A 12,525-nucleotide genomic window follows, 5' to 3' on the forward strand; every position below is an offset into this window, starting at 1 on the left:
TCGGGAGCAAATCGAGGTTGAAGACAACAGCAACGTCAAGTAGCGCAGTATAACAAGGTAATCCGGCCATGCCATCTATGGCGGCGGGCGAGGCCCAATGATCTGCCGCCTTGCTCCTCCTACACCCAGGCCGGGTCCGCCTCGGTTCTGGTTATCACCACCCATGAAACCGTATTGGTGCACATCCCAGGCGCCCTGGCCCGGCCCGATGCCAACATTAGGATCTTTGAGACCTTTTGCGGCTGCCTCGCGCGTCTGCTTCTGACTCTCTTCCCACTCACGCTGGCGCTCGCGCTCGCGCTCCATTTCCCGCTCCAGCAGCGACTTAGAGGCCCACCCGCCTGCTTTTGTCTTTTGCTGCGCTGCTACTCGGCGGTTATTTTCTTCGTCGACCTCTGCGGTGGTGGTGTAGTCCTGTGGGCGGTGAGCAGCGGGCTTAGGGGCGACAGGAGGAATGTTAGATGCCAGGAAGCGTTCGACACGGCTTTCCTGGCCCTGGGACTTGTTGGCATAAGCGGCTGGGTCGGGGAGAGGCCGAGGCGATGCTGGAGAGCCGAATTCGGCTGCTGATTGCGCCGTAGTCGGTTCCGGAAGTGGTCGGGGCGGCATCTGAGGCGGTGCATTGCTGGGCTCGGACTCGACAGTTTCATCGTGGGTCTGATGCTTCTGCCATTCGGTACGGAGCATTCGTCGTTCTTGCTCGAGAGACGAAAGGCTGTAGCTTGGCTTCGGAGGAACAGGCACAGGGCGGGCACTCTGCGATTGCGGCTTGCCTGTTTCTTTCTCCCTCAGCTCCTGACGCTCGCGCTGATACCGGCGCTCCCGCTCCTGGGCGAGCTCCAGTTCCCGCTCCAATTCCTTGACGCGCTGACTTTCCCTGGACTCCCCAGCAAGGCCGGCTTGATATTGACTGAGAAATTGCCCTGTCAGTCGGACATCACCAGCCTCCCGCTGACGCTGTCTTGCTTTGTTCAGTCTCTCCTCTGCCTCCTTCTCCTCCTGTTGGCGCTTCCGTTCCTCTTCGTCCCACTTTCGCTGTTCCTCGTCCCACTGCCGACGCTCCTCCTCCAGCCGACGCCGCTCCACCTCTTTCAGACGAGCGGTCTCTTCTGCCCACCTGCGTTCCTCTTCCGCCTTGGCGCGCTCTTCCTCCGCCTCCCGCTCTTGGCGGCGGATGCGTTCAGCCTCTTCTCTCTCGATGCGTTGCCGCTCCTCTTCCTCCTGCCTGCGTCTTTCCTTCTCTTCCAGGCTTGGAACGAACGGCGAAGGCGTCGTGATTTGTCGCCGAGCGCCAAAGGCAACTCCTTGGTTGCCCTGACTGGCACCGCCCATGTACCCATATTGATGAATATTCCAGGCCGGCATTGTCACATGCTCGTCTGACTTCTTACTCCAGCTGCTAACTGCCGGCGACTTGGCTGGGCTAGATGTTCCAGAATTGTTGCTGACATTGCTGAGTCCTCGAGATCGTAGAGGAGTATTGGCCGATTGACTTGAGCCGGTCAAATGTGGACTCACAGCGCCTCCTTTGCTCTGAACGCCAATTGCTCGAGGAAATTTGCTGGGTTGAAGCGCATTAGCCCTCCTACTAAAGGCCATCAGACACTGTAGGACCTGCGCGGGATCCTTTGATTCGTAGAGATCGACAGTCAAAAAGACATCGTGTGGCGGTAGGCTGAGAGGGGGGATTTGACATGCGCGTAGGAAATGCGAGATGTTTTCCATTTGTACGAAGGGCATAGATGACTGCTTATACTTGACGCCGGGGGGAACGGCGAGGTTGACGAGCCTGCAAAATTCCATCCAATCAGTATTTAATTGCAGTGTTTCTGCTCGGGGATACTTGCCTGCAAAGCGCGACGCCATCTTTGAGCGCATCCAAGAGATCACCAGCTGGAAGTTTCTCATGAAGCGTCTCTTCGATCCATGCGCGGACCTCTGCGGCAGCCTGCGGGGTATAGCGGGACAAGCGCAAACTGCGCAGGTCCTTATCTAGTGATGTAACTGACGCCATACCGGGCCAAATAGAAATCAATGTGACTCTGCAATCATACAGAAAGTTCACTGAAGACTCGAGGATTCAGGATCCGAAGATCGAGGGATGTTAGCCCCTGTTTATGCTGCCGACAGGTACTGTGGGAAGAACCGCGGATCTATGTGGGCTCCAAGGGGTAGCGTAATAGGGGGAAAGAGGTTCTAGAAGAAGCTTGACTAAGGGGGGTTTATTGAGAAACGATGAGCGGGAACCCTATGTATAAGGAGTTGAAGATGGAAAGTGACTCCACAAGAATAGAAGCGATGGTAAAAATAAAGAACTTCCGAGAAGAAGAGGAGGCCCGGATAGTTGACGCTGATCTATGGAATGGAATGTGGTTGTCGGCCAAACAAATTACGCCTATCGTAATATTCCCAATACGATTACGAGCACTGCCCGATGACGTTTTTCTGCGCCCTCAATATTATCGATAGCCTCCATCTACGTCGCAACACAGCAAGCCACGTTTACATCGCGCCTGATCGGTGTTTGTTCTAGGCTGCCATTAATAGTTCCATCTCCCCTGGGTCCTAATGAGTCCAGTGAACAGCTTGTGGTTCAAGTGGAAAAGCCTTCGATTGCCGTGGCGAAGATCCTTCCTTGTCGGTTGGTATCCCCAGCACTAACTGTCTGTTACGACGTTGCCTACAGGTCCTCTGACAATATATTTCAGGCACCGACCTATCAGGAAACACATACTGGGAATTCAAAGACTCACTGAATGCCGGGCGATTCCGACGGATCGTCAAGTACAACGCCAAAACCCACTATGCGGACGTGCAAGTGACTCGTGAGTGTCCTGAAACTTGCAACATAATGGACAGTGAACTCGTCTAGGTAAGCTAACAGTATGTCTTTACAGCCCAGTGGCACCAATGGCTCCGATACGTCCGCGCCGACCCTCCCTCGCTTGAAGAACAGCAGCAGGATGTCCTCCGCCAGCTTCAAATTAAGCAACTCGCCCATTTAGCCGATCTGCGCTGGGCAAGTAAGCCCTCCTACCTCGACAAGCCACAAACTCAGCATCCAGAGCCCGCGACCAGAACAAGCGATGCCACATTGAATCCACCGATGGGAGCAGTTGGCGAGGGTCCCAAGACGCACAACGCAGTGTCCGGCGCTGATACGACACAAGCAGCGGGAACGACGACGCCAACACCCGATGTGGCACCGACGACCAAAGAGGATCCTTGGGCTAAAGCTCGAACGAGCGACACTGAGAACTGGCAGCCCGAGTCATGGACGCCGTCTGCTTCGCGGAGGTGACTAGGCAAACACTAGTCAATTTCATTATAGACTTCTCCAGATCCTTTCAGAATAGCTGTTCGATCTTCTGTTTATATTCAGTCGGCAACCTGGCGTTTCACTGCAAATTGTTGAAAACATTTGGGGGGACTTTTCCATATCTGTAATATCCCCGTCACCAATCTTTGTGGAATACTCTCCACCCTGTACAATATACGACATTTATTTATCACCAGCTTCTTCCATATAAACTATATGATTGTCCTGAGGTCGACATCCCCTTGAAGAGAGCCGGAACACGAAGCCCCTGACGTTGTACATCTGGCAGGCCTAACCCTAACCGGAAACCTCACACCGGCAGCACGCGTGCGATGAGAGCCTGCTCTAAAGTTGAGCAAGTAATCCTTAGGGAAATCGGATAGCCAGTCATAATCTTCAAGAGCAGAGGAGTAGAATCTTCAAGAAACATTAGGATAATGTATTCCATGATTAGGTATGTGTGTATCAAAAAGCTGTGGAGATCTAAGTACGCTTTTTGTAATCCACTTTCGCCTGAAACTCAATGATAATCAAACGCCCAAACGACCAATGCAATAGAATACAAACAGGTATAGAGCGAAAAAAACACAATGTTAAACAGATATTAGGTATACATGGACAGGATTTAGCAGAGGACAGCCTCGAGTGCTTCCACATCTCCGCCAGCCTTTCGTACTGCATTGATGGCAGCCTCGCTGAGCTTGCGGCGTCGATCGCGGGCCTCCTGTTCGCGTCTGGCTTTAGTCTTGGAACTCCCACTTGGAGCGACTCCGGTAAGGATTTTCTTGCTGTCGTTTGGAGTGAAGTTGACAAACGACACTGTCAGTGACTTGTTGGATCCCGCTTGCGGACTAGAGTTTGGCCCTTTGACGGGCTTGGGTGCGCTCATTGATTGAGAAGACAGCTTCCTGCCATGGTTGCCGCGGCGGTGAGGACTAGTTTTTGTATTGACTCCGTTACGCAAGGGTGATCCTTGCGTTGGTGACCCGCGGCCTCTTGGAGACAAAGATGGTGATCGTGACGGATGTTGAACAGGAGGAGTCGCGTAAGCGGACGAGTTCATATACTTTTGGGGAGTGATGGGAATGTGGTTGTATGTATTTTGATTTTCCTGGGGCATAGAGGCCGAAGCCACGACAGACGAAAATGATGGGTCTGCCGTGGTAGACACATCAAAGGAAGAATCAAACTGGATCATCAATCCTCCCTGCATCAGATCATGCTGGTTGCTGCTCTGAATGGACCTTTGTGGAGCCGGAGAGGACGCCACGTGCTGGTATGAAGGTTGTCGTGGTACCCGAGAGGACATGGATGGCCACCATGCTTGACCATCGTGGCCTTGAAGGTCAGGCGTGAAAGGGAGTGCAGGGCCCCCAAGGGAGTCGGAATGCCAAGAGGACAAGGATTGAGGATCGGAAGAATGTGGAGAGGAAAATATGTCATCGCCTGAAGGAGGGCTCGATGTGGCCATTGTGGAGTTATTCGATTGACTTAAATAGTTCTGCTGCTGCTGCTGATGCTGCTGCTGCGCCAGCAACTTGGCTGACGGTGATGGCATAGAGATGGCCGGTGACTGGTTAAAGATGCCAGTCTCGTAATGCGAAGGCATCTCTGCAGGATTTCTCGACAAGCCCTCGGTCGAATGGCTTAAATGGGTGACAACATTGTCCGCAGGCATGTTCTCATGCTGCAGAAGGATATCAGAGGGAGGGGGTGACAGTGGCAAGTGCTCGTCCGAGCTATGAAGACTGAAGTTCTGAAACCGCTGAGCCCATGCTTCGGGATACATCATTCTGCCTGCCTGCAGTTGGGAGGGGCGCATCAAGCTTGGGGAGAAGCTCTGCTTGCGCAGCAGTTTACGCTCATGGGAATCTCGGTGACGACGGATAGATTTCGGAGTGATCAGAGCACTTTTGGTGGCTTTGTGGCGGGGAGTTGCGGGAGGAGTGGACGGTGATCGCGAAGGTGCTTTGCAGATAACTGCAGGGGCAGGGTGTGAAGTAGGAAGAGCTTCAAGGTGGAAGCTTAAGTCTGAGACAGCTGAGGGATGCACAGTGTCCTGAAAGGTGAAGCTGGCTTGGCTGGCAGATGGGGCTGCATCTTGCGGCAGAGACCATAAGTCTGCGGCCCAGGGTTGCGGTGACTGATGGGTGGGTTTGGTGGGGACTGGGGGAGAATGATCGCCACAGTCGCTCGACAACGAGTCAAGAGCGAAGATTTGGTCAAAGTCGCTTGCAATTGAAACATCTTTGTTGCCATCGACCATTGATGAGTCCATGTCGACATACTGACTGAACAAATCATTGAAGGCATGATCGAATGGTTGAGCGAACATCTTTGGCTGCTCTGGCTTTCCGTTTGCGGCAAAGAGCCGAGAAGTGTCAGAGATTGGTTAACGGGTGCCAGGCGGATCAGATATGATTGGCAAGGAGACTGCGGGAACAAAGAATGGTTCAAAGAGAGTTCGGGTGTCGATCCGGTGTTCCGTCAATGCAAAGTAAAAGCAGTATGGCTATGGTGGAATGCAATGTAGGAATAGTTTGATGGATTGACAATCAAAGAAAACACTGCAGAAGATGCAAAGAAGACAAAGCAAACAAACAACAGACAGAGGGCCCTATTTGAATTGTCGCGATGGCTGCCAGCCTCGAGGATTCTGTGCACATTCCTTCTGCTCTAAAGATGGGAGAGGAATGTACATTGAGGAGTCGGAGAGGGCCTCGATATGGCCCACCTGATCCCCGGTGCGTGATGCGAATGATTCAAGACAGCACCCCAGATGCCCATTACCAATGAGAAGGTATGGAAAAGCAAGTGGCTGATGCAAATATCCTACCCTTATCCACTCTCTGGGCAAAAGTGGACTGGGTTGTCGTTGGCCACCCGCTGGAATGCAACCCTCCCTATACCAGAACCAGAAAGTGGAAGAATAAACAGAAGAGGAATGTGTGGTTCTCAGCAGTTAGGTATAGCGCACCACCTTGGGGAGAGCTCATGACAGCTGCTCGATAGCGGTCCATGGGACGAGAGACGATCATGGGAAATCCGTTAGCTTGAGCGGTATGATCCGTAAGGAACCAGAGCAAAGGATCCAGGATGGCGAAATGCCAATATCAGCGTCCATCTGGTCAATCCCAAGTGTTCAAAGTGTAAGCGTCATACGGTTTTTCCTACACCGTCAGCACGCATCACAAACAGCACACTAGCCAGCACAGGGCCACAATGCCCTGGTCTTTTCCTTTGACTCTTTTGGATCCTGCTTGATGGTTGATGTTTCAGTGGAGCTGTTGGTTAGCAATGATTCGCTCCCTTCAACGGCACAGCCGTCGATAAGCTTGTTGCGAATGTAATGTGTGTCGGAATGTGAGGGCTGGGAGGAATGCGCGCCCACAACAACAATGCAGAGAAGCAGCCTGGCTTCCGGGGTTTAAGGTGCACACACAGTTCTAGCAGCAGTCAGTCTCGAGGCACGGCCTATGCGAAAGGTCCGCGCGATTGCCCTCATGCCATAATTTCTAAAATTATCCTGCTCTATACACGTAACGGATCTCCACTAGGTGAGGGAAGAGTTAATTCCCGGCTTAGATCGTCATGGCTTGCAGACTTTGCCCTGTCAGAAGTGATTTCAAATTATTTAGAGCGGTATTCAATGAGAATCAACCTTTAGGAGGCATGAACCCACTGTGCCATGGTGTGATGCGTTCTTTGTTCTCTGCGGGAAAGCAACTCATGTGGTTGGCAGGCCCAGAAAGTTTGATCCGTAGAAGGAATCTCATGTCAGAGTTAGGTTGTTCTCCCCAGCCAATTTCTTTGTTCTCCAAGATCTTTTTTTTTGTCCCATAGCCATGTAGTAACTGCGAAGCTCCCAGCTACAAGGACACACATGATGTTCAGGCGTTGGGAGCTAACCTTGTGTAGTGATTCCTCAGTCCATTAAACTCGAAGGAGCGAGGGCTAAAGATAGGACAACCGTTCAGAAACCAGAATAGGAAGTGCGAGCCTTGTTTTGGCCTTGTCAAGTCTAGACAAGATCTGTCTGAAAGCGTCGCTGAATGTTCTGTCAGAGCTTAGAAAAATTAGGTTCTTGCAAGGGGGATCCTCCTTGAGTTAGTAGTTAGGTAGGGACAACAGCAAGCCACAAGAAAGAATTCCATGGCTAGTGGTAGTAACTTGGTGTCAACAAAGCATAACCACTGTTCAAATTGTTGTGAAGCTTAAACCCTCAAAGAGAGGGCAATAGAGCACGGTTTCATTATCACGAAAGAAACATCTTCGATGATGGATTGGCGGGCTTAGTAGTGGGAAATAATTCGAGTCATGCGTAACAATCTGCTATGACATAATATGAAAATTTGGGCCATTGGCTCTAGTATTATTCAGTTACGATCAGCATTTTCAGTGGCAGAGATGAGTGTGTGTTCAATAAAATCCTTGGAGATATCTCGAATTTGTCACAGACACACTCATGATCATAACTAATCACAGAACTCATCCTTCTTAATACCGGAGGAAATTTACTCCGGCTCTGGTCAGCACTGCGGCCGCTAAGCCAATTGTGGGAAGCGTTAGGCTAATTGCATTGGGAGGCAACAAGAGGTCAGGTGCCGATGACGGAAATCTGACTCCTCGCAGCCGCCGCGCAGTTGACCTCTTTCCTCCCCTTCTCCCAAGGCACTGGCACTGTATATTGTGCTCAACTTCCTTGGCTTTATCCGTCGCGGTTTCTCTGGCTCGACGTGGAGCGTCGATGTCAGTCTATATCTGAGATTTCTTCGTACGAAAGCCGTCACCAACTTTCGATTGTTACCCCTCTGACCCCCGCTGTTGCCGGAACATCCCACGCAAGTGTGGGTATGACTTGACAAGGACGACTTGGCATCATCAAGGACTCAAACTGATCCCAACTGCTTGCATAAGACACAACCCGTTATTATCGCGATTGAGATACACGAGGCGGAAGTTTTAGCAGTACGCAACGCGTTGTGCTTCCAAAATATAACATACCGGCAACCTCGCGTCCTATTTCACTTCATCATTCTCTGCGACAGCCTATATGTCTTACACCAACCAGACTATCAGAACCAGATTTCTTTTGCAGGGCAGACAAGGCGACAAAGCGAAAATTTCGATTAAACGGAAATCAGTCGATCACAATTGCATGCTCTATAATCATCATATTGCTCGACTGGTCAAATAAAACTTCAATATCATCAGGTGCTTCTGCAATGGGTCTCAAGTTCATTCCAACTGAGGGGGTCCTCGTCTGCCTCCCTTAGGTGAATAATTAGATTCACACCCAAGCTTCGCCATGGACTCCCACCGATTCTTCGGAGGCCTTCGAAGCCACACCTTGAGATCACTGTACTTCCAACTTCTCTCCTTGCACCAATATCCAATCTGCGAACCTCTATCTCATTGAGACGAGGATCGCAATATTTTAGTCACACTGTGATTTTTTTTTTTTTTTTTGTGACGCGGTCTTGCCTCCAAGAAATTAAAGGCTATTCAGCTCACCAAGATGAGCGCGCACACATTGAATAAGAAGTCCTGGGAGTCTCTCTCGTCAACTTTCTCCAACCTCGAAATATCCGTCTCCCAGGACAGTTGCTACGCCTCGGACGAGCTCTCCATCAGTCCAACAAATCCTATCACTGCTGGCACGTCGCTAGCCTCCTTTACGCCAGCCCGCCAGACTTCTTTGCACTCGCTATTGAAGCCAATTTTGAAAAGGCCGTATTCTGATATCGAGGAAGATGAGGAACCTGAGTCTGGCTACGGGACAGACGATTCTGACTACGATTACGCTTCTTTTTCCGATGAACATGACGACGAAATGTATGAGGTTTCCACATGGGATGAGGCCTCGGATGTCTCGGATGCCATGTCCGAAACCTGCGGTGACGATGGTGAATCAGTGGACGGTTCATTCATTTCCTTCGAATCCGTGGTGCGTTTTGACACCAATGTGCGTTATATCGAGGCGCCAGAGCCGCAGGAAGAAGAGGCCGAGACACCGCGAACCGAATTAACCTGCCATGAATTAATGGAAATGGCGAGGACATCTGGCTCTCTTCGGCTCCAGGGCGGACAAGCCGCCGAGTCTGATTCGAGTGAAAAAACCCTCGAATATGATGAGCTCAGTGACTCAATCAAGCAATGGCCAGAGGAGCACCCGAGTGAGATTGTCGACTTGGATAAAAGATTATTCATTGCCTACATCAACGGCATCAACGGGATTGCCGAGCCCAGGTACAACGCGCGTCTCCGCGAAAGAATTGATGATATCAGAAAGGGACACACCCAATCTCCATACCTGGAGTCTGATAATGCGCAGGGGATGTACCTCGATAATGTACTGAACCACGTGCTTGGTACATTCCGCAACATTATTGTTCAGGAGGAGCTTGATGAACTGGCCACTCTCACTGAGCGTAGGGGATCCCGGCAACATACTGAGGCGACTGAAGGACTCGATAACAGGCTACTGGATAAGATTGAACATCTTCTTTCTGAGAGACTGGCAGGGGATGATGTCAAAATCGGCCGGGATGAGCTAAGCTTTTTCGCTGGCGGCGTTGCTTATGCCCTTCAAAATTGGACCTCGTATACAGCGCACTGAACGAGGCTTGTGGACCGGAAGCTCTTCTACGCTGATCGATAAATTAAGAATAATGGCTATATGCACTCAAAAACGTTATGAAGTTATGTACATAAAAGTCCACGTCATTTCGGGTACTCGAATATTATTTGCCTGCTTACTTTCATTTCTGACTCCCTTCATCCTGATTGTAGTGTATTCCTGGACCACTTTCTATTCTAGAGACGCCTGTCCTTTCCTGACACCATCATGCAATGCAGCGTCGAAGACTGGCTCTAATCGTTAGACAGGCGGTTAACTAGGAACTATCCGTTCAGTCTCATAGCTCTACCGTCTACCATCTCATAATGCCAGGATGTTCCATGACACAACTTACATGGATCAACCCAGACACATTGATTAATGACTGTTGACCACATGTGACCAAACACTGTGAAACGCTCCAAGTTTGGTCAAAACAGGACGAAGTTCGACTCATGACCCAAGGCTGATTCCGATTCAGACTAAGAAGTCTGAAGGGCGCTAGCATTGTTCGGTCTCAAGTAGTGTTGGAATGAGAAGTGGGTTGCGTCTCTTGCATTTTTCTCAGATTATGAGCAGTGATATCTGGGAAGCCTTGCTGGTGTATACAAATTGTCGCAGGCATATTGATAGACAGTCTTCCAGCTACCCGCCGCGAGCCCTAGACGATGCCAACTAGTATCATTGTGATATGGCGGGACGCCATAACTCTCTAGCGTGAATAAAAAATCATATGGTCTTTTGTTGTGTCGCACATTGAGATCCAAAAAAAAGCAAAAAGAATATGGTAAGACTGGGAGTCGAACCCAGGCCTCTTGCGAGAGTGCATGACAAATCTAGTTTTCTAGAAGAAGCTAGTACCAGCTTGAGTGCACCACCTTAACCACTCGGTCATCTTACCATTTTGGGTCGATGTTGGCGACATTTTTAACATTGTCAACTACCCAACCAAGGAGGCAAAGGCAATGTTAATAAAGGAGCTGAGAGGACCCTTGGAAGGGCACAATACGGTAGTAATAATGTTGTTGATTTGGGGATGCTTAGGTATGCTGAGAAAAGATTGTCTGGACATACTAGTTAAGTTTTGATCAGTGCCCTCGGATACGGAGAACTTTATTTGACAGATAGTATCTCAGAATTCATAGCAAGATGCCGGCAATATTTGGCATAGTAATGGTAAGATGACCGAGTGGTTAAGGTGGTGCACTCAAGCTGGTACTAGCTTCTTCTAGAAAACTAGATTTGTCATGCACTCTCGCAAGAGGCCTGGGTTCGACTCCCAGTCTTACCATACATTCTTTTTTCTTTTCTTTTTCTTTTCTGTTTTCTTGGCACATTCTCAATGCCTACCTAACTTTCAGTCCTGGCCTTTCCAAGGTCCATTATAGGACCCAAGACCTAAAGATCTAATTCTTAGTCAAGTTTGTTGCCCAATGAATGGACGCTGCTAAAAATGCATGTAAGATCGTATGTGATCAAGTCAGCCTGCGCATACTGTCCTGGAGGCTGTCGGTGCAGTCATCTAACTCCAGTGTCAAAAGGTTAACAGAGCGAGTACCGAACTTCAGTGGCTTGGTTTGCTGGCTCTTGCGCAGTCGCTCAGCTAGTCAGCCCTAACACAATGTTTAGCAGCTGGAGATCCCGAAATGATTACGTTTCCTGCCTAGGTGAATCAGACCAATTATCCATGTCCACTAGGTACTGGAGAGTCTCAAGATAAGCGAGTAGATCCATGATTAACAGTTTAACAGTCCCACTATTTAATGCCCTCTCGCCCAGGATAACGACTGTGTCGGGAGGGAAGCGTGCCAATAAAATGGTCCGAATGCACAATTAATATGGTATGCTCTCCGATCTCGATGAGCCATTTACACTCCGGAGTACTGTATCAGCTGAACTAGTTATCAACTACTCGGCTGCAAACCATGGTTCATAACCTTTTCAGCTAAGTCGCCATCCTGGATACATTTCCAGACCCGGCAAATCGATAGGCCGTTAGTGAGTCTGTCTGACTCGTGGATAGATTCATTGGTTAAGAGGCGACACTGGTGATCCACAAGTTGTATTCCTCCAGAGCAAGGCTTGAAGGCGTTCTGAGGACCACGTGTGGCTTACACTAAATGATTTTTTTACGTGCGAAATATGATTACAACTCTTATGTCATCTTCGAATGTGAGTTGATGATACGGTCATGCAAAGTTGAGACAAATGAGAAGTTACCAGGTACTCTCTGTGTAACTGCTTGCTTGTTACAGTCAAGAGTCAAGTGTAGAGAGTTGATCTTAGAAGGAATGGGACTAAGAGCGATCTTCGACTTGACATGCGATCTATGGAAATTGCAGAGAGCCATGGAAATGATGGATTGCTATTTGCTGCAGCTGGTGGATCACCCCCATCGGCGTTGGCTAAGGTACCTTAATAGTCTGAAAAAAGAGTTTTCAGCGGATGATATTATGGAGTGTCTAGATACGGAGTCACCTACCATTTCGAAGGATTGTCACTTCAAAATTTGTTATGGTCGGAAAGGCCGTCTTAAGCAAGTCTGGAAGAGAAAAAGCAAATAAAATCCGATTGAGCTTGATTAGTG

General features: G+C 49.6%; 4 protein-coding genes and 2 non-coding genes across 6 annotated transcripts; 3 read left to right on the top strand and 3 right to left on the bottom strand.

The window, feature by feature from the left end:
• Positions 1 to 75: 75 nt before the first annotated feature.
• Aud_007042 (calponin homology domain protein) lies at positions 76 to 2,014 on the bottom strand (the record flags this gene model as incomplete). Its single annotated transcript, XM_043291937.1, has 2 exons — positions 76 to 1,789; positions 1,848 to 2,014. The coding sequence occupies 2 exons, from the start codon at positions 2,012 to 2,014 to the stop codon at positions 76 to 78; spliced, it is 1,881 nt and encodes a 626-aa protein (XP_043147872.1).
• Positions 2,015 to 2,568: 554 nt separating this feature from the next.
• On the top strand, positions 2,569 to 3,301 carry Aud_007043 (uncharacterized protein; the record flags this gene model as incomplete). Its single annotated transcript, XM_043291938.1, has 3 exons — positions 2,569 to 2,641; positions 2,709 to 2,825; positions 2,898 to 3,301. 3 exons carry the CDS (start codon positions 2,569 to 2,571, stop codon positions 3,299 to 3,301), a joined length of 594 nt encoding a protein of 197 aa, XP_043147873.1.
• A 643-nt stretch (positions 3,302 to 3,944) lies between these two features.
• wetA (developmental regulatory protein WetA) lies at positions 3,945 to 5,654 on the bottom strand (the record flags this gene model as incomplete). Its single annotated transcript, XM_043291939.1, has 1 exon — positions 3,945 to 5,654. One exon carries the CDS (start codon positions 5,652 to 5,654, stop codon positions 3,945 to 3,947), a length of 1,710 nt encoding a protein of 569 aa, XP_043147874.1.
• Positions 5,655 to 8,837: 3,183 nt separating this feature from the next.
• On the top strand, positions 8,838 to 9,938 carry Aud_007045 (uncharacterized protein; the record flags this gene model as incomplete). Its single annotated transcript, XM_043291940.1, has 1 exon — positions 8,838 to 9,938. One exon carries the CDS (start codon positions 8,838 to 8,840, stop codon positions 9,936 to 9,938), a length of 1,101 nt encoding a protein of 366 aa, XP_043147875.1.
• A 785-nt stretch (positions 9,939 to 10,723) lies between these two features.
• Aud_007046 lies at positions 10,724 to 10,839 on the bottom strand. The gene has a single exon. It is a non-coding gene; the product is annotated as a tRNA-Leu (tRNA).
• A 274-nt stretch (positions 10,840 to 11,113) lies between these two features.
• On the top strand, positions 11,114 to 11,229 carry Aud_007047. Its single transcript has one exon. It is a non-coding gene; the product is annotated as a tRNA-Leu (tRNA).
• The last annotated feature ends 1,296 nt before the right edge of the window (positions 11,230 to 12,525 follow it).

This window comes from Aspergillus udagawae, assembly GCF_001078395.1.
Source record: "Aspergillus udagawae IFM 46973 DNA, scaffold_5, whole genome shotgun sequence".
In the NCBI taxonomy this organism is placed as follows: domain Eukaryota; kingdom Fungi; phylum Ascomycota; class Eurotiomycetes; order Eurotiales; family Aspergillaceae; genus Aspergillus; species Aspergillus udagawae.